The sequence below is a fragment of the Trachurus japonicus genome, chromosome 11, assembly GCF_045865225.1.
Source record: "Trachurus japonicus isolate A0001 chromosome 11, Traja_1.0".
NCBI classification, from domain to species: domain Eukaryota; kingdom Metazoa; phylum Chordata; class Actinopteri; order Carangiformes; family Carangidae; genus Trachurus; species Trachurus japonicus.
Genome location: NC_140917.1, coordinates 13,058,437 through 13,084,881, shown reverse-complemented (window position 1 = coordinate 13,084,881; position 26,445 = coordinate 13,058,437). Strand labels below are relative to the sequence as shown.

At 42.0% G+C, this 26,445-nt stretch overlaps 1 protein-coding gene across 2 annotated transcripts; it reads right to left on the bottom strand.

Moving 5' to 3' along the window:
- Nucleotides 1-26,445, bottom strand: LOC146978376 (immunoglobulin superfamily DCC subclass member 3). Of its 2 annotated transcripts, none has more exons than XM_085791071.1 (14): nt 26,372-26,445; nt 18,805-19,110; nt 16,977-17,121; nt 16,108-16,238; nt 15,440-15,577; nt 15,181-15,339; nt 9,655-9,820; nt 7,332-7,582; nt 5,709-5,873; nt 3,903-4,091; nt 2,665-2,778; nt 2,267-2,393; nt 1,987-2,101; nt 1-1,046 (listed from the first exon to the last, which is right to left on the bottom strand). In XM_085791071.1, exons 1-14 carry the CDS (start codon nt 26,421-26,423, stop codon nt 972-974), a joined length of 2,133 nt encoding a protein of 710 aa, XP_085647197.1. In that variant the 5' UTR covers nt 26,424-26,445; the 3' UTR covers nt 1-971. The 2 variants fall into 2 exon arrangements, with proteins under 2 accessions (XP_085647197.1, XP_085647198.1); XM_085791072.1 differs by having other exon boundaries at nt 929-1,046; nt 1,987-2,089.

The following is a 26,445-nucleotide window of genomic DNA, read 5'->3' as shown; positions in this document are numbered from 1 at the left end:
TTTTTCCCATGAGCTGCGTCCCCTCTGCACTTTTATGTCTTTGGAGATGGACACTTGTAGGAATCTGAAAGCTGTGGATGAGATTTTTCCACCAAATGATGGAAAAACACACAAAGGTGACCAGACTTGAACAGCGGAGTCGCTCAGGCTCACGTTGACGACCTCTGGCGCAGTAAGGCTTAAAGCTTGTGGCAGTGGAGGGAGGTCACACCGCCGTGGTTAAAGCTCTCCATGGTGGTCGTCCCGGTGAGCGCTCTCTGGACTGGTCCCGGGTTGGCGGCTGGCACGGTACACTGGCACTGGCACTGGTTGAGGAGGGTAAAATGGGTTTGGGAACGGGTTTTTTGGTTGAGCTCGGCGAACACTGACCTCAACTATGGCTCCGACATTCAGACTGAGGTAGCTTTTTTTTCTTTTGGCGGTGTGCAGGTTTTGGTTGAGGAGGAGCTGAGTAAAAAGAACGCCTGGTTACATGGTTCTTCTTCACAAGCTTATTTCTAATCAGACTCTCACCTCTAAGGCGTTTGCAAAGGCCGCTATGTTTCTTCCATTTCTATTATTGCAGAGGAACTGAAGGTAAAAAAAACATCGGACACGTAGGTCCCCGGTCAGGCGACAACATTTGGCTTCATTTAAGGTTTAAGATCACAGTGCACACCTTCACATGTCAGCGCCACCAAGGGGGAGATCTGAGAAGTAGAAAAATTTTGGTTATGGCTCAGACTCCCACTGGAAACGTGACGAAAAGAGTGCGACAGGACCTAATCTGGAGTGGTAATGCTATTCGAAGGCTTTTTTTTTTTTTTAAATGCACATGTGAACGAGCACAGGCAATAAAGGCATAAAGCTTTGGTTTTGAGGTAGGGGTGGAGGAGGAGGAGGAAGGAACGGGGTTAGAGGGGTAAAAGACGGCAAAAAGAGGGTGGGTAGATGGGAATGGGGGGAGGTAATGGTGTTATTATTGACCAGTGTTAGCCAGTACCGATGCCAGGCAAACCCGATGACTGCTGTTCAATGATGACTTGACACTGTGTTGGACAGGCCACCTGTCACCAGAAGGACAAGAAAGACAAGGAATCAAACAACGTCCACGGCACCAACAAACGCCAGACTGTAACGACCAACAAGCAACTAGCTAACTTTGTTCTTTGTCATATTTACGGTGGTTTTACTCAGTAAATGTGATGGAAGAGGTTAAATTATAAAATATAACAGGTGCTCGGTGGTCGAGATCTGAAGCGCTGATCACCGAGATGGTCCTTTGCACATGTCCTTCCACCAGTCTCTCTAATTGCTTTCCTGTCTCTCTACACTGTCTTATCAAATAAAGGCTAAAAACTCCCCAAAATATCTTTTAAAAAACCCAGTAGATAAACTGGTGCTGAGCTGCTGATCATGGTCTATGGCTGATTTACCTTTAATAATCAAGATGATCCACTGGCAGCTCTTGACTCTGTCTAAACTGTTGTGTTGTGTTTATGTAAATGGAGACCACGTGTATTTCCTCCTGTTTCAGTAACATCAGCTAAATAACACAGTTACCAGCTGTTTAAAAAAATGACTGAGATTTTTTTAATAGAAACTGTGAGGGTTGTGTGTACTGGTCCTTAGCTCAGCTGAATCTGAATGTCTGGATCTCCTGAGGGGATGGATTCAGCTGTATCAGCTGTTATTAGTGGATTTCTATACATAATAAAGCTTAAATTAGGATATTTCGCTACATCCTGATCCCCTGACTCAGACTCAGCCAAACTTAAGTTGGTAATCACAGTCTTCTCATCATGGATAAAACTAGATCCTCGAGTCTTGTCATAAATAATAAGAGTTTAGTTTAGTTTAGTGAGTTAGGAGGCCTCTCCACTACTTTCCTGGACTCCATTTATAGTGTTTTATGGTTCAACATTAAGACAAATACTTGTAATGTAACAGGAACCAATCAGTTAGCTCTATCACTTATGTGTTGTCTTTTAACATGCGTGTGGCTACCTGAGGTGTCGACTCCACTCTGGGGCAGCTCACTCCATCTTTAGGGTTGCCATTGTGTCCTGTGTTGTCCCTCGGTACAGACCAGCTGTCCTGTGTCCCCTTGCTGCAGAAAAGACTGCAGACATTCACAACAATTATGAGTTTATTCTGTATATGTTCACAACAGCAGAAGACAAGAAAGATTCCTCTTTCTACTCTGCTCCAGATGTTTGGAGATCCGATATTTACTAGATTACGGATTCAATAATATGATATGCACAGTCAGTGTGGTGGCGTTTACCTGCGTCGGTATCCAAACATGAGGAAGAGCACGCAGAAGATGATGCAGGCGGTGCCGATGTGGATGCCAATGACGATGCTGCCCAGAGAAGCTTCTCCGTCCCTGCACTGACACAGACTGTTCCCTCCTGGAGACGAAACACACTCACTGTTCAGTATAAACTGTAAACTTTGGCCCATTTTAAGTAGGAAAATGCATTATGTGATTTATGTTATTTTGTAATGTCACTAGATAGTATCAGGTATAATTATTAATCAGTTTACAAAGATAGACACAGTGTGAGATATAAAAGTGCATGTTCATCTTCCTCCAGATTGTTTATAATGCTGAATTGTATATTATGATACCAAGGGGAACTCCCATGATGCATTGAGCTGTACAGTGCAGTCTGGACTCACCAGTGCTTTGGTCACTCAGACCTTCCTCTGCCAGCGACACCAGTCTCTTGGAGCAGTCGCTCTCCCCGTTTCCATTGTAGGCCACCAGTTTGACTTCATACACCGCCCCCGGTTCTGAAATACAGTCAGTCACGGTCAGTTTGTGTGTTTAGTCAACATCTCTGCTCATCGTGCCCTGACGAACTGATGAGCTAATTGAGATGCGAGACACTGGGTCATCACTTGTTGTTGTGCGAGGATCCGTGTGTGTAGTGAATTAGCAGCAGAGTAGACAGCAGCTGGACCAGGAACACACACGGACTCATTAATAAGGTACACGTGAACACTTTAATCATCTGTCAGTATTCAGCCTTGATTGCTCCTGATTAAAGATGTTGCATTTCTAACTCTAAACTTTCTCTATGTTCCAGGTATTTGAATTTGAATCACTATATATTAAAGATTTCATGTTGCTCTGTGCTCTAGGTTACACTTCTGATTAATCGAAGGTGTTCAAATTAATTTAATTTAATTTAATTTAGTTTATTTGATAGGGACAGTGCAGGTTAACATAGCATAGTAACACTTCCACTCAACACTTTCCACTTTCAAACAAGTCAATGTGACTGGTGCTCTGCATACAGAGATTATAGCTAATGCTAGTTTTCAACTCCTGTCCCTAGTAAAAGAAAGAAGGTAAGAAAAAAGACATCAAAATTACATACCATTACAATATAATGTACAATACATCTAAAATCATTCCGAGTCATGACCCATTAAAAGTGCATACAGCTCTGATTTTGTCTCATTTCCCCCCATAAACACTGAGGATTAATCACTTTCTTTTTTTGCCAAAGTTCAAAAAGAACGACACCAATTAATCTAAAAAAAACTAATTAGGCTCCAATGAAAGGTTCATATTAAATAAAGAAGTCAGTTATATTTTCTTCAACTTTAAAACAAAACCCACTCTCTTCAGGTGATATTTTTAGGAAATTATAGAAAACTGTAAAATAAGGTACAGTTGATTTCTGTCTCACACCATAGCTCATATTCTTTTTGTTTTTCCACCTCTGTCGCATTGTTTTGTAGGTGACTGAAAGAGGTGTGTTGCCATGGTTACGGCAGCTGAGCCAATATGTGTCAATAGGCAAAACAAACAAACAAACAAACAAACATGGCAGAGAGAAAGAGAGAGAGAGAGACAAATAAAAAGCCGAGCGAGTGGCCGCCGGACCGACACACTGACGCGCGCTCACCCAGGTTGGAGACGGTGTGGGCGTTGACGTGACACGGCAGCTGGACGGGGCCCTGGAAGTCGGCGTGCGGGACCTTGCGGTAGGACAGCCTGAAGCCCTCGGCCTTACCGGCCTTACTGGGGAGCTCCCACAGCACCTGCACAGCGCTGGAGTTCACCACCTTGGTGAAGAAGGTGGGAGGGGTGGGCACTGGACGGAGAGACAGAGAGACAGAGAGACAGAGACAGAGAGACGAGGTGAGCTGAGATAATGAGAAAAACTGAGGTCGCCGAAGCAGCCGACAGGAAAACACAGATCAGGGACCAGTAAGAGTGATAACGCGACGGATCTGGGGAACCGAAGCGAAAACCAGTTTAATTTGCAACAGAACGATGACTGATAAACAGTATTGAAAGCAGCAGACTAATTACGTCGTTATTGTAAAGTCAATAAAATGATATTAACATCATCAATAAAACACGACTGAGGTCCTGACACTGCAGGAACGCTAAACTGCTGCATTATACCAGGTTGTATTGAATTAGTATTAAAGGGCTAGTTCACCCAAAATTCAAATTTCACTCATTATCTACTCGCCCTCATGTCGACTAAGGGCTGGGAGAATTTTCAGAGTCCTCCGTGCCTTCTCTGAGTTACGGGGGGGTCCACGCAGCAGTATTTGTCCATATAATGGTTGTGAATGGTGCTCACTTTTCTTCGTCCAAAAAGACACACCAAAAAACATCCAAATACCTCCATACTGCTCGTCTGTAATGTCCCTCTTGTATTGAAGCCCCGATATGAGAAACTGTTCCGCCAGTCAGTGCAAATCTCGTGTGATTTGCACTGACACAGGAAGAGCAGTGAACTGAGACACTGGGAGCTTCCACTACAAACAAGCTTAAAATATAGACTTATTTAATTTTTTCGGAACAATTTCTCATGTCGGGGCTTCAATACAAGAGGGACATTACAGACGAGCAGCATGGAGGTATTTGGATGTTTTTTTGGTGTGTCTTTTTGGACGGAGAAAAGTGAGCACCATTCACAACCATTATATGGACAAATGCTGCTGCGCGGACCCCCCCGTAACTCAGAGAAGGCACGGAGGACTCTGAAAATTCTCCCAGCCCTTAGTCGACATGAGGGTGAGTAGATAATGAGTGAAATTTGAATTTTGGGTGAACTATCCCTTTAATGCTGTAAGCAGTGAGTGTTTAAAGGTTGAGGAGGGGTCAAGTGTTAATAACATGATATTAATGCTCTCTCTCTTTCCTCCTCTGGTTTTGCACACACTTAACAAGGGTCGTTCACTTTCCTTCTTGTTGTTTTTGTATATATATATATAATATACAGAATAAATGTGTCCTTGAGTCTTTCCTATCTAGCAGAAAGGAATAGGTGATAATTACCTCATTATTATGCCAATTACACAGCCATGAGACAGAAACCTTTATGTAAATCATAGTGGTTCAGGGTCCCAAAAATATGAGTGTCATGATTTATTGCTGCTTGACGAATAAAATCGAATTGAATTGAGCTGAACTGAACTGGCTGGCATGTGAACAACGTGTATTGATTGATTGAGCCTGTATTTTGACCAATCTGTGCATAAATGCTAAAAAAAATGCTAATCTAGGCTTTACATCGTCTCAACGTGACTCCTCCCTCCTCAGCCGTTTTCACACAATAATTCCCACTGCCCTCCAGTCTTATGGAGGGCAGCCCGTATCATTGACCAGGATATAAAATCTCTCATAAAAATAATGAACTATCACACACACTCCAAGATCTTTACAGTTCCCCCGCAATGTATCGTGTCCTTACCGCCCCCTAGTGTCGTAGCCACCACGGTGCGAGACTGCTGGCTGGCTCCCAGAGGAGAGTAGGCCTTCAGGAAGAGGCTGTAGGTGGTGGCGGGCTCCAGGTTGGTCACGTCGTGCTGGAAGGTGCCTTTGCTGATGGCTTCCTGCAGCTCCAGACTGTCAGGCTCTGGATCAAACACACACACACACACATTTAGGGACCAATCACAGCATCATGATCCAACGAGGCTGTTACTTTCATTGTCATTGTACTAATGACGGTCAGAATCTGGGTGTTATTTTTGATCAGAACTTATCGTTTGACTCCCACATTAAAGACATTTTTTTTTTTTTTTTAATCTGCGTAACATTGCCAAAGTCAGATCCCTTCTATCTCCAAATGTTGCAGAACAATTAATGAATGTATTTGTGACCTCAAGACTTGATTATTGCAATTCCCTACTGTGAGGCTGTCCTAACTAGTCTCTAAAGACTCTCCAATTAGTGCAACACGCTGCCCCACTTCTTATAACTTAAAACCTTTTTAATTAAGTATATCGTTAGGGCTATAACTATGGCAACTTTTCTTAATGTCTTCTTAAAATTAATTTGTTTTAACTAGGTTTTAACGCAGGCTAACTTTTACTTTACTCTGATGAAGACCCGTTTAGGGTCGAAACGTTAGTTGTTGCACAATGAACTTGTCATTGCATTGAGTGCTCCAGCCTCCCTTCATTTGGGTACAGTCACTTTGAAGTGGCCCATTTGATATCTTCACCGCAGGCTAACTTTTATTTGTATGGTTGGTATTGTTTTATTGTTTATCACTGTGTCTTATTACCTTTTGACTGTTTTTTGATTAAAGCAGAAGTAAGCGGAATGTTTGTGTTAATATAAGTCTTAAATAGTTATATCTTCCGACAGCAATCACTTATATAGAGTGTTTGGTCTGAAACACGGGTCTGTCAGTCACTCTGCTCTGCTGTAAGCCGAGGAGAAAACTTCTTGTATACTTCCTTGTATCCTACAACCTTTATCCAATGAGGAGAGAGAACGGCATGAAGGGCTGTGTGTGCAGCCAACGGATGCGCGTGAATGTGGAGACGTAGGGACGAGGACCAATAGATCCATGACGAAGGCGGGGGGCCGGGGACTGATAAAACAGTATTGAAAGCAGCAGACTAATTACGTCGTTATTGTAAAGTCAATAAAATGATATTAACATCATCAATAAAACACGACTGAGGTCCTGTCACTGCAGGAACGCTAAACTGCTGCATTATACCAGGTTGTATTGAATTAGTATTAAAGGGATAGTTCACCCAAAATTCAAATTTCACTCATTATCTACTCACCCTCATGTCGACTAAGGGCTGGGAGAATTTTCAGAGTCCTCCGTGCCTTCTCTGAGTTACGGGGGGGTCCACGCAGCAGTATTTGTCCATATAATGGTCGGGGACTTCTAACCACATTGGCTGAGAAGAAGTTAGCCAAAACGACCAGATCGCTTACTTCTGCTTTAATATTTTTTTTAATTGTTTGATTTTGTTTTGTTCAAACACCTTGAGATTTTATGGTTTTCTTACGTATTCTTATTCTTATTCTTCTCCATCTACCACTGTCAGCTTTTAACTCCAACGCTCACCTCCGATCTTGCGGATGTGCAGCACGTATCCGATGATGCTGTCGGTGACGTTGGAGGGCGGCTGGCTCCAGGTGATCTGCAGGGCGGTGGTGGACAGGGCGGAGGCGATGAGGCCCTGCGGGGCGGCGGGCAGGTCTTTGGCCTGGGCCACAGCCAGACGGGCGCTGGCCTGGTTGGTGCCGGCGCTGTTCTCGGCGATGCACTGGTAGATGGCCTCGTCCTCTGAGCTGATACGGGTCAGAGCCAGAGTGCTGCACGGAAAACAACAACAACACATTATCACAGCTGCATCAAGCCACACTTCACACCGCAACACAACACAACACACAGGTAGTAACACACCACCTGCTCTACTGGTGTCACTACACTTACTGATGCAACATTACTAATACTGCGTGTGTGCAGTAATAGAAATACAATAAACATCCTGATATCGGTGCCACACAGCTCCATCAACAGGTTCCCTTTCAAAACTATGTTCATCCTCATTCATCTAAATGTTTATTGGGTAACCCTTTCATTTACAGGCCGTTAATCACGTGATAATGTCAAGAAATAGAGAAGAAATAACAATTAATTGTATAGTAATGTCAAGAAATAGCATAGAAATAACGGTCAATTTCATAGTAATGTCATGATTTTCATAAAGGGAAAAGATTACACATGCTTTTTTTGGGAAAGGCCAGGATCTTTCTCCACCAAGTCCTTGCAATTGACCGTTATTTCTTGGCTATTTCTAATCTAGACATTATGACACAATTACTTGTTATTTCTTGGCTATTTCTTCACATTATCACATAATCAGCAGCCTGTAAATTACTGTAAAGGGCCACTGTTTACTGTATTGCATCATTTTTCATGTTATATTTTTTCCATCTCAGATGACAACAGAAACAAACTAAACCTTCCTGCACTGGACAAAGGTGTGTTTGTTTTCTACCACTTCAGTCATGCAATAGGAATATCTTGGCAAGAATCAGGCGTCGGCCCTTGTGAGAAAAAGAAAAGACTTGCTCTGTCTTGAGGAATGAATCCTAAATCTTGTTGTTGTGTTGTAGATAAACTCAGCTCTAGCTATAGATCATAGTGACATCTTGTTTTGGCTGCAGCTCTAAAACCCCTCGATGCCGTTTACTGCTCCACTCACAGGTCAACTCTCATCACTGCATCCTGTTCATAAAGGCTGGAGGATCCCCTCCCTCTCTGTGATAGACATGATTTGCAGATGCATTTGTATATTTACAAGGGTCTTACTGTCGCCATGTCTTTCATCCATGTCAGGTTGGTTCACTGGACTCACTACAAAGCTCCTATAAATTGAATGTGTCTTCTTTGTTTATACCTGTTATTATTCATGCTTGTCATTATTCTTGTGTTGGTTTTAATTAATGTTTTTTGTTATTTGGTATTCTTATCTACTCAACAGCATTGTAAACTACATTACTGAGTTTGAACTATGACATACCAAACATGCTGTGCGTACTTACAACTATACTGCCCTCATCTAAATTGTATTGTATTGCATCATATCACAATTATCAAATATCAAATAAACTTTATTTGTCCCGGAAGGGAAATTTGTCTTGGGCAAGTGGCGTCGTATCAGCTGCTTTGTACTTGTACAGTAATACATACATAGGCTACACAATACACTACAGTAGTAACAATGGCACACATATCCAAGAAAGGAATATGTGTGCCATTGTTACTACTGTAGTTTATGTATTGTGTTGTGTTATGGTCTGTGGGCTATTATTTTTTTGTGTACCTGATTTATACTGTAAATATTTAAGTTAAAAATCACATGTATCAAGGGTATAATTCAAAAATAAGGCGAAACATTTCAGGCTGAATTTAATTTGGTCACCATTCCTAATATATATATATATTTTTTTCTTTTGCTGTCTATTCCCACACTTTAGATTTACTTCTTTATTTATTTTATATCATTATACAACCACAGACTTCTTCATCGCCATCGTTAGGAGACATTCGTGGTCGAACAGGCTCAGTGACTCGTTGCTTTCTGCGCAGTGCTGCCACCACGTGGTGCAGATGTTCAAATGCAGGATTGAAAATAGCTCTGATGTGACTCTGCATCTAAAAATACCAGCATATCAGCATATCAGCGTGTGGATATTTCGGGTCGTAGCTTCTCACATGACATGCAGGCACTTTTCTTATCCTATCTCCACTTTAGTCATGTGATACACCATGCAGACTAATGGATCCAGACTTCTTCGAGGTAAAATGACTCTTATCCACGTTAATGGGATCAAAACTGAACCAATCAGGATTCACTCTGTGTATTTCTAGGACGTACCTGTTGTTGTTGGTCAGCTTCACGTTGTGTCCGGGCATCAGGACTTTGCCGTTCTTCAGCCAGATGAGGTGAGGCTCGGGGACGCCCTGCGCCACACAGGTGAACACTGCGCTGCCCCCTGCTGGTTTGGACACGGACTGCGGCCACTGCAGGAACTCAGGAGGAGCTGAGGAGGAGGAGGAGGAGAGGGATGTGTAAAACTAAGTAAGGCATCAGATACAAGTAGTTTCCAAAAAGGGCTGAAACCAGACGCAAGTTGCCTGTGAGATATTTTACATTTTTAAAACTGTGTCTTTGGTCTGGAGATAAAATCTTATCATGTTCTCAGTCTAGTGGTAGCTGTAGTGGGTATCTTCAGTTTTGCTCATCATGCAACTAAAACTGCTTCATACACATTAGACATTTTACCCTCTACCCAGCACTGACCCTCCCCCACCCCAAAAAAAAACAAAAAAAACAAAACAAATAACAGGGAAACGTGACTCATATTTTGTGGTTTGTTAACATTGTTGCGGAGAAGAGGAGATTTTTTTAAAAGTCTTTGCTTGAGTTTTCAAGTAAAAATGTCACAGACTGTTGGTCAAACTTAAAAAAAAAAAAAAAAAAAAAAGATTATTTCCTGCTGATATCTGTTTTTTCTTTTAAATGTCAAAGTCTTTGTCTAATAGTGGACTGGACTCACAGGGAGACACCATGTTATCACTTGTTGTTGTTTATGGTATATAAATGCATTTATTTACTCATTCATCATTTATTTATATGCAACAAAACCAATCTGTCATTTTGCTTTATTACTGACTGCTCTGAGGTTTATAGATGCACTGCACCAGATCTCTCAGTGCTATTGTTACTGGGTGAAGTGATGGCCAAAGCCACACACACACATGCAAACACACACGCACACACACACACACACACACACACACGCACACACACACACACACGCACACACACAGCTGATTGCTCCTCCTCACACTCAAAATGCATGTCCTGGGATATAGGTGTCGCTCCTTAAAGCCCCGGAGCCCCCCAACCCCCAACCCCCCCCCCACTCACCCACTTCAGCCCACGTTTCAGCCTCTCATTGATCTAACGACCCCGACGCTCATTGTGACCCCACGACCTATTACCATCCTCCTTATATGAGCCGAGGGGGAAGAGTCAACAAGATGACCACTTCAGTAAGGACGCATTCATCACTGCATCTATCTATCTATCTATCTATCTATCTATCTATCTATCTATCTATCTATCTATCTATCTATCTATCTATCTATCTATCTATCTATCTATCTATCTATCTATCTATCTATCTATCTATCTATCTATCTATCTATCTATCTATCTATGGATGCGATCTGTAGTAACTGAAACACACAGATGCAGCTCACATAAACAGCTCAATAAACTGTTTCTTTTCATTGTCATTGTCAGTTTATACATCACTGCTCTCTCTCTCTCTCTCTCTCTGTGTGTGTGTGTGTGTTCAGTCTCTCTCTGGGGGTTTAGCTTTCCACCCCTTCATCTGTCCAGCTGTCCCACCGCCACCACCACCACCACCGTGTTTAGAAAGTGTCAGGCGTCTCCTCAGCTGACCGTTCATCAATCGATCCATACTCTGTATTGATCAGGGGTTTTGTTGACCTTGAGTTTCACCCCAGACTCCATCTCATTGTCTCGCCTCGGCCCCTCCTGTTCGTCAACGGTTTCCTCTGAACATGAACCTCAAACATTATGAGCACGAGGCGTGTTAAAATAAAAACAAACTTACTGTAATGACCTGACAGAGGCAGAAACCTGGATTTTTACTATATTTTAATAGTAAATGCTCAATTTTAAATGTGATTAACATTAACAAATACCTGAATGAATAACTATATAGCCTGGTGTCACTAAGCATATAAGTATATGTTTCTCAGTACATCAGGGACATAGTTCAGTGGCTCAGTGTGAGACTTCTTCATCACTTTGGTGAGTATGTAACACACTTAAATGTCCAAAATGGCTGCCCATCCTTTGTCTCCCCCTCTCCCTCTCCATGGTGGTGACACCTCGGTTGCCCTCACCCCTCTGTTGAGGATCTATCCATCTTCCTGCGCTCCCTAATTAACCCCGAGACCACGCCTCCTTTCTCCCTCCACCTCCCCATGTGTCCGTCCTGACTCCGCTGCCTCCTCCTCCCACACCCCGACTTGTTTTCACCCCAGCCCGACATTAGGGTGACATACGCCCCCTGGATCCTCCTGTCGAGGTCAGAAGGGCCAGGGGTCAGAGGTTGCTGCTCATTATTCAGCTCCTTTCCCTTTTTTCTCCTTCTTTTTTTTTGTTTCTGCTCCAGCCTCCTGCACCTTGCACCGAACTGGCCGTCTAGGCTTTTGTATGTTGTGCTCTTTGTCCCTTCAGTCTTGACCATGACCACACACACACACGCACACACACACACACACACACACACAGAGAATGTATGAAAGTGTCCAGACTGATGTAAATATTGAAAAGATTAAATGTCACTGACTCATCATGTCTCTGCACCTTCAACACAACATCATGCTTGTGTGTCTGTATCTGTTATTATACTATAACATCTAAGTCTATGTTTGCAAGTTCTCAAACTCCAACTGTGAATAATATACTGTATAGTTTGTGGATGTGCAGAGAGACTGCATGTGGACACTGAAAAGCATCATTTTAACTTAACTTACTTAAGTTTAGGCTATTAGAATAAACATTTTTGCATTTTTCTTTTAACATTTATATGTATTAAGTAAATTAATATGCATTCAACTTCATCCAGATTTATCCCTGGTTTGCAGTGAAAAAATACATACATAAAAAAAATTAAAAAACTAAAAAACTGTGCTTATACCCTCCAATAATGGTCCAAGTATTTAAAAAACAAAGGGTTAAACATACAAATAAAGTTGTATAAACATTAAAAAACAAACTTACTGATATCACTATATTAGTACATTATATTTACATTATATTAGTACCCCTTATCATTTTCACCTCAAATACCTGAAACTATTTTAGCTTTAACTCACATCACCGTCACCTTTACACTGTGGTCAATGCTGAACACGTAGCTACTGTCAATAAAACTTACTTAAATTGTGTTAGAGTGACAAATCTTAAAATATTGATTAAAAAATGTCCTGAACTCTTTGTAATATCAGTGGGTTAATGTTTTATAGCTGATACAACTCAACCTCATATTAAGAAGTTGAATTAAATCTGAAGTTGTGCAGCTAAGTCAAGTCTGGTCTTCACAACATCTCAGAGTGTGTATGTTTGTAGTAGCCTATATGACTTTACGGGAGGCTACATCATCGTGTGTGTCGCATACCACACACACACACACACACACACACACACACACACACACACACACACACACACACACACACACACACACACACACTCTGGGAGGTTTAGCTGCTAATTGAACCTGCCTTAGGACAGCTCATTAAAACACAGCTAATGAGAGGGAGAAATATAAGCGAGCTGAGTGTACAGACATGATGGATGAGTCCACAGCGTAGAGAGCACACACACACACACACACACACACACACACACACACACACACACACACACACACACAGCTGAACAATGGTGTCAGTGCTTAATTGTTAGAGGAACTGGAAGAAGGGGTGTGCATAAGTGTGGAGGACGTAGAGGGGTGGGGGGTGTGTTTGGGGTGGTGGTGGTGGTGGTGTGTGTGTGTGTGTGTGTGTGTGTGTGTGTAGGGTTCCCATCATCAGTGTCACCATACACCACCAGCCCCCACCCCCCACTAAACAGCGAGGGGGGCAAAGGTGAGAAGAAAGGGTGGAGCTTTCGCTATTGACCCTTTCCTCCCCCTCCCCTCTCCACCTCCGCCAGTTAATATGGTCAAGTGCACACACACACACACACACACACACACACACACACGGAGGCGAAAACAATTAAACAAAGACAGCAACAATGGCTCCATGTTTGCAGGAGCAGCTGCATCTGTACCAAACATCTATCTATCTGTAACCCCGACTCATCATAATGTTGTTTTCATTAAAAACAACACTATTCATTCTTTAAAATACTTTAATTCTTTAAAAACACTGAGATCATCTAAATTCTTTCCCTCACTCAAACCACTGCTAACGGTGCTGGACTGGAATTTGCTCTTTGATGTTTTTATGGGGAAAGCATCAGCTTCCTCTGTGGTGTCCATGGCGACACTGTGATGAAACAGCTCCAGGGATTCCTCAGATTTTTTCCAAACTACACTGTGTGTTTTTTTTGTTTTTTTTTTACTATACTGTGTGTGTTGTTACCAAAATTGTGTTTGTTCACTCATTTTTCCTCATCATTGTATCCATGTACTTCAACACTGTGGCTGTAGGTGGTAAAATGATCAACAATGATCCTTTGCAATGTATTTACAAACTTTTTTTTATATCTTCATCAACAAAGATTATGTGTATGAGATTAGGCTGCACTAATGCGTCCTATATGCATGGCTGCCATTTATCGCTATTCAACTTTACAGTAATAACGATTAGAAAACTACATCCATGCTATTTCTGTCGTCACTCTGAATGAATGAATGAATGAATTTATATTTATTTACGTGTCGTGCACCAATTAAGGCGCCCAGCCTATAAGGGCTTACAAGACACATTTCGTATTTAGACACCAAACAAAATCATCAGAGCACAGACAAAACAAAACAAAAACCAAATGGAATTCACATAAATAATTCACTTTTTATGAAAGTAGCTATAGTAAAGACTTCTTTTCTGAAGAACCATTCCAACTTTACCTCAGGTTTCACATTTTGCATTTTCTGAAACAAAACCTGCCTGGCTTCGTCATATAACGATCATCTGTTGACTCATAGATGGTGTGGGATCACCTTTGTAACTGTATCACTGTATGTGATGGATCCGTTTGTTTCTGAGTTAATGCTGAATACAGAGTGAAAAGTATGCAGAGGCTAAAAGTGGCTTATAATGACGCCATGAGGTTGTTGCTACGTGTTCCTAGGTGGCACAGTGCCAGCCTGTTATTTGTATCTTCTAATGTACCAACATGTCCGGCATTGTTGCGCAAGCTGATGTTCAATTTCATGTGTCGTTTGGACCTATCTGATAACTGCATTATCAAGGCCTTAACCTGCCCCATGATGGGATATCGGTTCACATCCAGGCTTCGTAAGCACTGGCACAATAGTTTGCACTGTTTCTTTTAAACCAACAGTGACAAATTACTGTATTTTATATTATTTGTTTGGTTTTTTGTCTGCTTGGTTTTGTCTTGTATGTTAAGTGTGTATGTGTATGAGAGTGGACCACTTTTTTTCGAGTCCATAATAAAGATTATTATTATATTTCTGTCAGCAGTTTTTCTATTTGATCTATTCATCATGTGTGATCCGTCTGTGATCTTCTCAGTGGTCTGTACTGATTGTTCTGCCACTGTGGAGTTGCAGAGAGCCAGGAGCTGTGCAGTACTTTGTGTATACGGACGGAGTGGACTCACCTTGAACAACGAGTCGTCCGAAAGCCGTTCTTCTCATCCTGGTGCCGGGTCGATTGGCAGCACACACATACACGCCAGAGTGCTGCAGGGAAACATCTGAGATCATGAGGTTCCCCGTCCCCAGGACCTGGATCCCCTCCACTCCGATGGATCGCCCATCTGATGCACAGACACACAGACACAGACACAGAGATGGTTTGTGAGATGTGTCGTCCTCCAATCATCATCAACACTTGATCAGGATTTCCTGGTGGTATACCTAGCCTGCTCCAGGAAACAATGGGCTTTGGGTTTCCTGTGGCGATGCACTCCAAGATGGCCGTCTGATGGACAGTGATGGTCAGATTCTGGGGACCGGACAGGATGACTGGTTCTTTGTAGGTTCTGGGAGCTCCACCTGCAAAGATGAGGCAAGATAAATAGGACGATGTGGGTGAGATCCACAATGATAATATAATTGCTATGAAATATCTCTGATAATCAAAACTCAAAATCTTTCCAAGAATATTTGTCTTATTTCTTGTCAAAATGTCTCAATTTCAGTCAAAACTAATCTCTTTCCACTTAAAATAAGACTTATCACCTAAAAATTAACTTGTTTTTAGACAGTTTTCACTTGTTTCAAACTAATTTTCAATTGAAATCTGCCAGTCAAAGCAAGTTTTTTTGTGCTTGTAATAAGAAAGAAAAACTTGATCCACCACAGATTTTTCTACTTATTTCAAGTGAAAATATGCTTGAAAAAAGTAAAAAAAACAAGCTACTTTTTTAATGTGATGATTCAGATTTTGATTATAATTAGATTTGTTTTGACTAGAAATAACATTTTGACTAGAAACAAGACAAATATTCTTGGTAAGATTTTGAGTTTTTGCAGCATGTTTATGCTCTAACATCCATGTTCACGCCACATGTGCGTCCACCTACCAGTAACATTGAGCACGGCATCGTGGCTGTAGCGGATGTTGGCTGGGTTGGTGGCAACACATCGGAAAACACCGGCATCTGCCTGCCTCACAGCTGTCACCTGGAGGATGCCCATGGGTAGGAGGGTGTACCTGCATAGGGAGGAGAGGTCAGGGTGCAGGTGAGGCGCTGAGAACATTGGTGTGTAATGCTTAAAGAAAAAGTGTATATAAGTGTGTAATGCAACCTAATCCCTAAAGTTTTAGAAGCTGAATGTATGTATCTACTGTTGGATTGAGAAGATTTGGTATAGATATACATTGATATACCTGGACATATATGTCAGTATGTAATTCTTACATTCATACAAATATATTTTTACGGCAACCCTTTAATTTACAGGCTGCTAATTACGTGACAATGTGAAGAAATAGCCAAGAAATAGCATTTTACTGCGTCATAATGTCTAGAAATAGCCTAGAAATAACGATCAATTTCATAGTTATGGAGAAATATAGAAATGAAATAACAATTGAGTGCGTAGAAATAACACAGAAAAAACGGTCAATTGCAAGGACTTGGGGGAGAAAAATTCTGGCCTTTCCCAAAAAATGTCAAAGCATGAAAAGCATTTGCAATATTTTGCCTTTTTGAAAAACATGACATTATGAAATAGACCGTATAGGCTATTTCTTGACATTACAACACAATTCATTCTTATTTCTTGGCTATTTCTTGACATTTTCACATAATTAGTGGCCTGTAAATTAAAGGGTTACCATTTTCACTTCATAGGTTTCATATGGATATTTAATATGTTATGATGACACATGGGGACTGTGACATCATGGAGGCTCTGTTCATCTTTGTTTCCAGCCTGTGAGTGTTACCTGTTGTCGGTGGTGTTGAGCTGCGCTCTGTCTCTCTCCCAGGTGATGATGGCCTCAGGTACCCCGTTGATCTGACACTGGAAACGAGCTACACCTCCCTCATCCACAGCCATGGACACTGGGTGGGTGTGGAACTTAGGAAGAGCTGAGAGACAAACCACACACACATCAGATCCTATACACAACAGAGGAACTGTGCAGCCTTCAGATCTTCTAGTTAGATCATCTAGTTTCTTCATCATGGGACTAAAACCCAACGTAAAGAGCGACAACTCATACTCATACAAGGTTTTTTATGCATTTCTTTTCTTGCCTGAAAGAAGAAATGGATGATACGTGGTGATAAGTGCTGCAGATAAAGCCATTCAGTACTCTGCTGGTCTATGGATCCTTCCTTACAGATCAAGGGGAAATAAATATAGCAAATAGGACTTCCTCAAAGGTCACCACAGCCTCACTGCACTTACTGGTTTGTGATGCTAGTAGATATTTTTATATATTACTGAGAAAGCTCAGCTGGCTATGTTTCAATTCATTTAAAAATCACATATGGCCATGATACAGAATGACAAATAATATTTTCCATTCTTTATTATGGATTTCATACAATCATGTCCACACACACACACACACACACACACACACACACACACACACACACACACACACACACACACACACACACACACACACACACACACACACACACACACACACACACACACACAAATCCTGATAACCTGGTGTCCATAATCAATATGGGCGTATACCATGGAGGGGAGGTCTACAAATGAGAGAGCATCTCCATGGCAACTCATTGCACTCAAGTAAGACCACCTCAAAGTACCCATAATTCTCCTGGATTACCAGTGAACCCCTGATTTTATTGGCCCAAGTGAAGTGGGTGGGGGGTGGTGAGAGGAGGGAAGTGTGTATATTGTAGTGCAAGAGTGTGTTGGCGTGTGTTGGTGCACGTGCAGCAATGTACAGTAATGTACACGAGGTGTAATTTATTGGTTTCCCATAATGAGAAGCTGGTATGTTTTGGTGAGGGATTTTATATGTGTACTCCCTCGGACAACAAAGGACCAGATAGTCAAGGGAGGGAGGGTCCTGGTTATGGTTATAGGGGAGTACAATGCATAGTTGTTCACAATGTAAAGCATCAAAAAGGGACGATGCAATGTTTTAGCAGAGAAAATGCAACATGTGGTGACTGTCTGTGGGATGTCCTGTGAGCTCAGGAATGTAAACATCTAAGAAAATGACTGTAACCTTCAAGTGAGTAGGAAAACAGGTCAAGTGATTATTAGAGTCATGTGCACGCCAAGGGGTTTAAGGTAAATGGTGTCAAGGCAATTTCTTCTTGATTTCCAAATGTCTCTAACACACCTTCTCAGACCTTGTTCATCTACAGTGGCCCTGAGGGCTCTACGCACTTGCAGCTTGAGAGAAAACATGCAAAGATGCAAACAACATTGCAAAAACAGAAAAAAGAAAAAACATCTTCATCAGTTTGACAGCACAAAGATTGACCGCTTTCCATATAGACTAAAAAATGACAAACCTGCTGGGACTGGTTCAGTGCGCAGTTGTGACTTTTAAAGTTAAAAGCATTGAATAACTAATGCGTCCCTGTAGGTTCATGATTTTATATTTAGCTTCAACTCTGATTGTTTGTATCTCAGCTTCTCTTCGTCACCCATAACTTGTTAAGTTAAGCAGTGAGCTCCTTTCAGCCTGTGTGATATTTTTGCTCCAGAACATGTGTGGCATGAAAACTATGATATATTAAGCTGTATGTTTTGTATTACTGTAAAACACTTACATGCCAACAGCACTTTGGCTTTGCGGCTGACCAGCAAGCCATAGCGATTTTGGGCAGCACACTCGTACTCGCCCATATCGGCGTCGCTCCCCTCTTTGCGTTTCTGGAAGCTCTGTATGAGCAGAGTACCGTTCGCCAACACCCGAACCCGCGGGCTGGTGGGTAAAGGTACCCCGTTTTTACGCCAGGTAACCATGATTGGCTCCTCGCCCTGCACCCGACAGTCCAACATGAGCGGGCGATCCCTCACCGCGATCACATCACTGGGCTCGACCAGGAAAGACAGCTCTGAGGACAGACAGCCACCTGCAGACAGGACGAAGAGAAAGAGACAAGTCGTCAGAGAGAGATTCAGAGATAGAGGAACATTCAGATATGCAGTCAGACATGTAACTCCTCTAACTCCGTCCTTCTCCAACAGATAATGGGAAACAGTAAAGGTAAGGTCCGTTCTGGGTCACCAACCACAACCCTGCCTGTGGCAATACCATGTTGGAGTGTGTACTCTGTGCAGCGGCTGTTGGAAGGTGGATTTTTATTCAGGCCAAATAGGTTCCAGGAAAAACCAGGTAGATTGCATCAACACTGAGTGAGTTGTTTGTGGGAAAACCAAAATGAAGACAGAGGAAAATTCAACCAATTCTTCATCTAGAAACTTTTCTGATATTCCAGACAAAACAGCACAGGGTGGGCTTTGTTGGACACCTCAGCCTCAGGGAGCCTCTTCCCCAACTGCGTGAAAAACCTCAGTCCACGTTGAAACCCAACTAATTTGATTGATGGTGCATTTTGGTTTTGCGTCGTATAACGATTTCACTGAGGAAGAGCCACAATGGAGGCTGAATGCCAGTGAACCATCCAGCCAAAGAAGGGAACAACAATGGCCAAGCTGGAGTGGAGAAGACTGGTAAGGGTTGCTGGGGTCAAGTTAAGGGACCCTCCATTGAGACAAGGGCCAACTTTGACAATAGTGTTGTGACGATGCTTATTTGCACCCAACCCCCAGTAACCTCTGTAAAAACGCTAGTCAGCCAACATCCACCCAAGGGCACCATCTGCCCCTTCTTATGCATCCCCCCACCCCAAAACCCCACCCCGCCCGTCTCTTCCCACCCTTTCAGACCCACCTCTGGGGTGACTTTCCCATGCCACCAGATCTCCCAGTGTCACCCTTGTCCCCCTCTCCACCATGACCTTGGTGAAGCTCCCCAGTCTTCCCCTATTTTCTTTCAGCCTTTTCTGGTGTTAATGTTCTCATATGCAAAGAGCTTTGAACCCTTGCACCAGCCGCTTTTCTTTCCCAGCTGTGAAGCAGGAACAATTGCAGTTGCACTTGAACTAGACAATGCCTTATCAGTCTCACCACGTAGTCTCGCATCTGTCCAGCCAAATTTACCACCGTCAATCCCACGCACAGCAGCTTGCAATTGAACTTGACTTGAGTTCCCAGTGAAGTTCATGCTCCACTCTGAAGGCCAGATGATGCTTTTTGCTAATGTGCTGAACATCACAGTCAGAACACATTTGTATATTACCTTTTTGGGGCACCAGTTTGGTGTCAAGAAGCAATGTGGAGGAACTATCTGCATGGATAAAGAAGAGTGTGGTTCAACACACTCTTAAACAAGTTCACTACTCCCCATCCTATCTTACATCAGCACATGCAAATGAAGTAAATCAGTGGAAACATATGCCCCCAAGGTTACATTATACACCACTGCTTTCTGCTGGCTAAACCTAGTGAGTCCTAAATGGTAAGGGCCAATCTGTCAGTGCAGCATTTAGCTATAATCCATCTGAACATGCAGGTTGATGCTTCTGTGTTGACCTTAAACCATATACTATATAGCCTCAACACAACATACAACAGAGCTATATCCTCTGTCCTCGTGATCTGTTATTGGATTTACTGATGTGTCACAACAAGAAATGAGCATCTGCCCTCTTTCTAATGACAGACCCCCCCCCTCCTCCTCCACCTCCACCTCCCAGCAGATGCAACTGGGAGAGAGAGGTAGTGGTCAGCCATGTCTGGACGGGCTGATAGAGCCCCCTGCAACCACTGAGCCTCTCATCCCTCAGGCCTGTTAATGAAATTCAGGGCTCCCAAGGGGGAACTTGCATTGCATTCAGTGGCCACGGTTATCTAACACATGGTGTGGCCAACTGTGAGGCCTAAAATGTCTACATATAGCTGATAGCTGAGGATTCAGGTCAATGCTGTTTATATCAGTCCTCAGATGTTGTGTGGGTTTAAAAAGTCTGAGCCAAAATCTGAGACTAAAGACTTTAGTAAAAAAAAAAAGCATAAAGCATGTGAAGCAACAGCAGGTAATGGAATCAAATATGGCTTAAGGCGGTACAAAGACAGGTAGTGAGGAAATGTAATTTAAGGTAACAGAGCTTCAAGGTACAGAGTTTAGGTATAAAAAGTCAGTGATATCTATAATGTAATGTCACACCAAATGGAGTAAAGTGTGGGTATGTTGTGTGTTGTTGTATGTTGTATATAATAATTACAAATTTCTCTTAGTAAACCCTCATCCAGTAGAAAAGAAGTGGTCAGCACTGCTTGTTAGATGTTTGTCTCTCTTCTCTTGGCAAAGCACTGGGTTGTATCCGAGTATATCAGTGTATCAGTGACACCAATCACGGAGTCATTTCTGTATCTTTCTGCATTTTGTCTTTGTTGACACTGTATATATGCATAGAGCTGCTGATTTAATCATTTGTTTTTTTCAGTCTTGGATGGCTTCAGCATCAACAGAAACTGAGTTGGGTAGTCTTAATGAAGGTGGGATTTGCTGAGGGCCTGTTGTAGTAGGTGACATTAGACTGTACTGTTACATCAAATAAACTGACAGAACTGAACAGCAGCTTTGAGCAACAACCTCTGACACACTGACACATTGACATGGGATCAATCTCTTGCCTTGTTTCTAGACTGAAGCCTCAAACCCAGTGAGACTCAGAACCAGGAATGATATGAATGATAATTGTGTCAACACTGAAAGATGTTGTGAATAATCTTTAAGGCCAGACCAGGACCTGACAGCAACATAATGTAGAAGTGGAGCTGTATTTGGGTCTGTTTTTCTGTATCTGAATTTTAGTTGTAGGTATTTTTTTTGATACTTTTTTGATTCTACCTTAAGCAGCTTGTAATCAGTGGATGAAAAATGCAGGATACACAAATTAGAAACCAAGTTGAGGTTTTGTAACATCTGTTCAACTCCTGATAAATGTTTTAACAGAAATGTGTACTAGTTGCCAAATTTATGCTACAATCATCAATGCCTTTATATTCTAACAATTAGCCTGCTAAAAGTTGGCTACAGTAACTAATTTGCCATATTAACAATGTGCTGACATAAAAAGTAAAGATCTGCTTTTGAGTATTTATGTATTTTTTTTAACCACATACTGCAGTGCTCTTTTTTTTCACTTTTCCTGGAGTCATATTTTACCATTATGATCTTTACACTACCTCCAGACTGGAGGAGTTAAACTTATCTTCACTGTACAGGTTCACACAGTGACCCTGAGAGCTCAGCGCCTGGTTCATCACTTTTTGTGTGTGCACTGAAAACACGTCCACTGTGTTTTTAGCATTTGCAGTTGTTTGTGTTGTCAAATGTTTTCTGAGGTTGTTTGTGTTGTGTCCATTTGCCTGCGTTGTCTTGAGCTCTAAGGGCCACTCTAAGTTCAAATGAGCTGAACCTGCATGGGGTGTGATGAAGTGCATAGCATTAGAGATTGGACCGTTTTCAATATAGAGCTAAGGCCCATAATGAGATTTTTTTTTTTTTAAGGAGGGGGTTGTTCAGAAACCCCCACACTGGCACCATGTGCTTGTAACCCCAAGCCCCTCAGGGGTCATGGGAGAGCCAGAGGTGAGCAGGATGGATGTGCAGATGAAGGTGGGGGGTGCAGCTTGTCTCCAGCCCGAGCTCTCTCCCAGCCCTCCCATGCTATTGTTCTGCAGGACTGCTGACCCTGAACTTCACAGATTTAGGTCCATCCCCCATAAAATATGGGATGGAGAAAGAAAAGAGGGGTCCTGATCAGCATATACAAATCTTTTCACCAATATCCCTCCATTCCTCTCTCACCATCTCTGATTTAAAAGCAGCTTTGGAGGACAAGAATAAAATGATGAAATATTTCTATTTAACTCTTTGCAAGTATCAGTATTGTTGAGAATAATGCTAAATCTGTAATGACAAAATGTTTGATAAGACATTTAAATATGAACAAATCTTAGCAAATTGAAAATTTTCATCATGTCCACTATTATACATTTAAATATTATTATCCTTTCTTGTCTTTGTTTTCTTTGCCCCTGACCTGGCTCAATATCTGTGTCATAAGAACACTTTGAACACTGAGTGTGCAGCAAAAAGGCCTGGACTAGTAGCTGGGAATAACTGGGAAACCTTGAAACCCATTGCCTGGGGGCTTCCTCTTTTGTCCAACAGGGTGGGAGTAAAACTGATGGTGACGTGTCATGGCTCTGTTGTGTAAACCAGATGTCATTTAAGTGTCATGTGCCAAGTTCAATGTCCAAACAGTGTTTGTAAGAGATGGACTGGGAGAAAAAAAAACATTCTTTGTTAAAAAAAACTAAAGGAAACTCAGTGTGATGAAAAAGAAAGTCTTTTTGGGTTTTGACACTGATGGTGACCCAATGCCATGGTGCTAAAACTGGATTGTTTGAATCAGGAGCTGACTAAATAATAAACAATATTCTGAATCAGGTGATATATATATATTGGGCACAGGTTTGCACACAGTATTTCAGTCTTTTCAGTAACACATCTGTCTTTCCTGGCCTATTGACAACATGCTTACTAGGGTATAATGATACTGGCCCATGACGTCCAATCTGCATTTGGGATGGGGGGTTGATTTCTAGGGTCAGTGCAGATTTAAATGGACTGACCAAAAAAAAAGAAGAAGATGGGAGCTGATGTGGATCAATAGCAATAACCTCTGATGTGGTGGAGGGGAGGCTTCTTTGTCAACCCTGAGCAGCAATGAGCATCCAGGTGATGCAGTAAATGTGCCAAACATCAGTGGTAGCATCTCTAGATAAACCAGAGTGTAGTTTTAATGGGGCAATAAGAGCAGCGGAGGCAGATAACTGTGAGTTACAGGCTCTTGTGCCACTGCTACAAATTATATAGGGCACTGAATCTTCAGTTCGACATTACTGAGAGTTTATCAGTTATAGATCGATAAGATATGATTTTACTCTGCTGCTTTAGCTCTTGGTTGTTTTCTCTCAATTTTTGGTAATAAAGTTTGCTGCCTGAAGACTTCAGCATTATTATTTTTCTATAAAGTGAGGGTTTCTTCACAATTGTGTCTCATAATGAAGTTTACAATATGGCAATGGGAGTTTATTCAGCTGCTGGGAATGTGCTCTCATGCATTTCCTATAGAAGCCATTTGTTTGCCCCTAATAGTCATACTGGACATTTAGATCCATTCACATTCGCTGCCAATGTAAGCGATGGCTGCAAAAACCCAGAGACCATCTTCATTTTGTTTTGTTTACTTGTTTTCAACTGTTTATCTGAAGCTAAAATGAGGTTTTGCAGCCTGGTAGGAACAGCTTAGTGTGACCACAGTGTTTCCTCCATGGTTCATCTCTGGTAGTTCATGAGCTGTTTGATTGGTCAAACATTTCTAGTTATGAACTGGTGTCGTTCTGGTCAGCAGTGCATCTACTGGTCATGATCAAACTGGGGAAACTGGATTTATATTTAGCTCGCCTCGACCATTTCCACTGATCTCATCATATAAGGCGTTAAACAGAGTTGTCAGGGTAGTTAATGCTACTTATAGTCATGTTAAGGTTGGATGAGGGTCCCCAACAAAATGTCCCATCAGCCTTGTAATCATTCTGCTACATGGTTCAAATCCTGTTAGCATTAGCCTAAACGCTCCACAGATTGAGACATTAGCTATTTTTGTTCACGCAGCAGGAACCACCACACACCACAGGCCCCTTTTGTATCCCTGCTGTGGATTAAAACCAAGGAGGTATCTACTCCATCATGGACGTAGTTAGATGCTGAGCGAGGGACCAGTGGTGGAGGGGTTGGGGGTTTGCTGAGGGCACGGTCATGGGCAGCTGTCGGGGGATTAACGTATACACACATATCTTTAATAAGGTCTCAATCTGAGCGCAGACCGGGGGCAGTGTTATGGAGATGAGGGTGTGAGGGTCAGGTCACTGAAAAATTGAGGGCTTGGGGGAGGTGGTGGTGGTGGTGGTGGGAGGCAGCGACGGGGGGGTTGGCTATTGTGTCCATGATCTGCCCCTCCACAGACTGCTCCACTGACCAGGACGGCTCAGAACCCAACCCCCCCTTCATAGAGGTCAGAGGTCGTTGACTCTGACCCCTTTCTGCTGTTGGACCTGAATGCAGAACCTCCCACACCGTCTGCACCACCCCTCTTCTTATGCAAAGCTGTCTTCGCTCAAATAAAAACATATTTTCCAAAAAATCTGCAACTTTGTGAGTTATCTTGAACATTTGTTTTGCTTTAATTGTGCCTTAAAAAACAAATGGAAACTTTCAACTCTCATTTTAGTGTTTGGAAATATGATTAAATATACAGAATGAGTAACTTAGTGCTCATTGGATAAAGGAATTCTGGGTACAGAAAATGTTTTTGCATCCCAGGCAGATAATTTAATGTTTATTCCAGTTGAATTGTTCTACTTTAGGAGCCATGAGATCCTTCTACCTCAAAATTCTGAATAAATGTCTATTCAATACACTATTTTCACACTTTAGCTGGAAGAAAGGAAGTACCTCAATATTTTCAGTGTAAAAGCTTTAGATGTACTCTATGATGTGGCCAATTCAAAGCAGAACAAGCAGTAAATCTGTGCTGAACATTCACTCTTGATCTAAGAGATGGCGATTCTCCTTCCTTCAGGAAGGACACAAAATATGGCTGAAAGCTCAGGAGAGATGTTGATGTTGTGGTTGTTGTTTTTTTAGTTTTTTTAGAGAGTTTTTGTCAAATTACAAAGCAGGTACTGTCACTTACAGTTCATATAAAGATGTTTTTCATCTCTTTGAGTTTTTATATTGTTTCATATTTGTGCATGGGATCAGAAGAAATCAATGAACATCCATATAGATATTGACAATAGCCCCCAGTCATTTGGACTGAGTGGATCTGATTAGTTATTGTTTATTGGTAATTCCTGGACTGGTAGCTGAGGACAGAGCAGAAACCTTTTTTTCCAGTCCACACCAGTTTAAATTGATGGTAGTATATCAGTGCTGGTGGGACAACTTGTATGTTGTGTTTACAATTACTGGCAGGTTTGTTCAACAACAACTGGATCTTCAGCAACAACAAGATGTTTGGACAATGATTATGGATCAAAGTACGTAAATTGGATGATTGATAATTTAGTGTAGAGTTCTGTTTTACTGAATGTCACAGTACAAACTCCAGCAGCATCCCGCTGCTCTCTCATCCTTCACTCACAACTGAACCAAGCTGCAGCTCTAAATTAAAAAAGTGAAAGCATACTCACTCAAACAGGAGAAAGCTGTGAGGAACGTGAGGAAGAGTCTTGGGTTCTCCATGACGTTCAAGCTTCTTACACTT

Excerpts from the sequence above, each read along its gene's own strand:
- LOC146978376 (XM_085791071.1), bottom strand. The coding sequence starts at position 26,423 with ATGGAGAACCCAAGACTCTTCCTCACGTTCCTCACAGCTTTCTCCTGT. Across the intron at positions 17,122-18,804 it reads AGCCAAAGTGCTGTTGGCAT|CTCTTCCTAAGTTCCACACC; the intron begins GTAAGTGTTTTA and ends TTTGTCTCTCAG. Across the intron at positions 2,394-2,664 it reads TCTGAGTGACCAAAGCACTG|GAGGGAACAGTCTGTGTCAG; the intron begins GTGAGTCCAGAC and ends TTTCGTCTCCAG.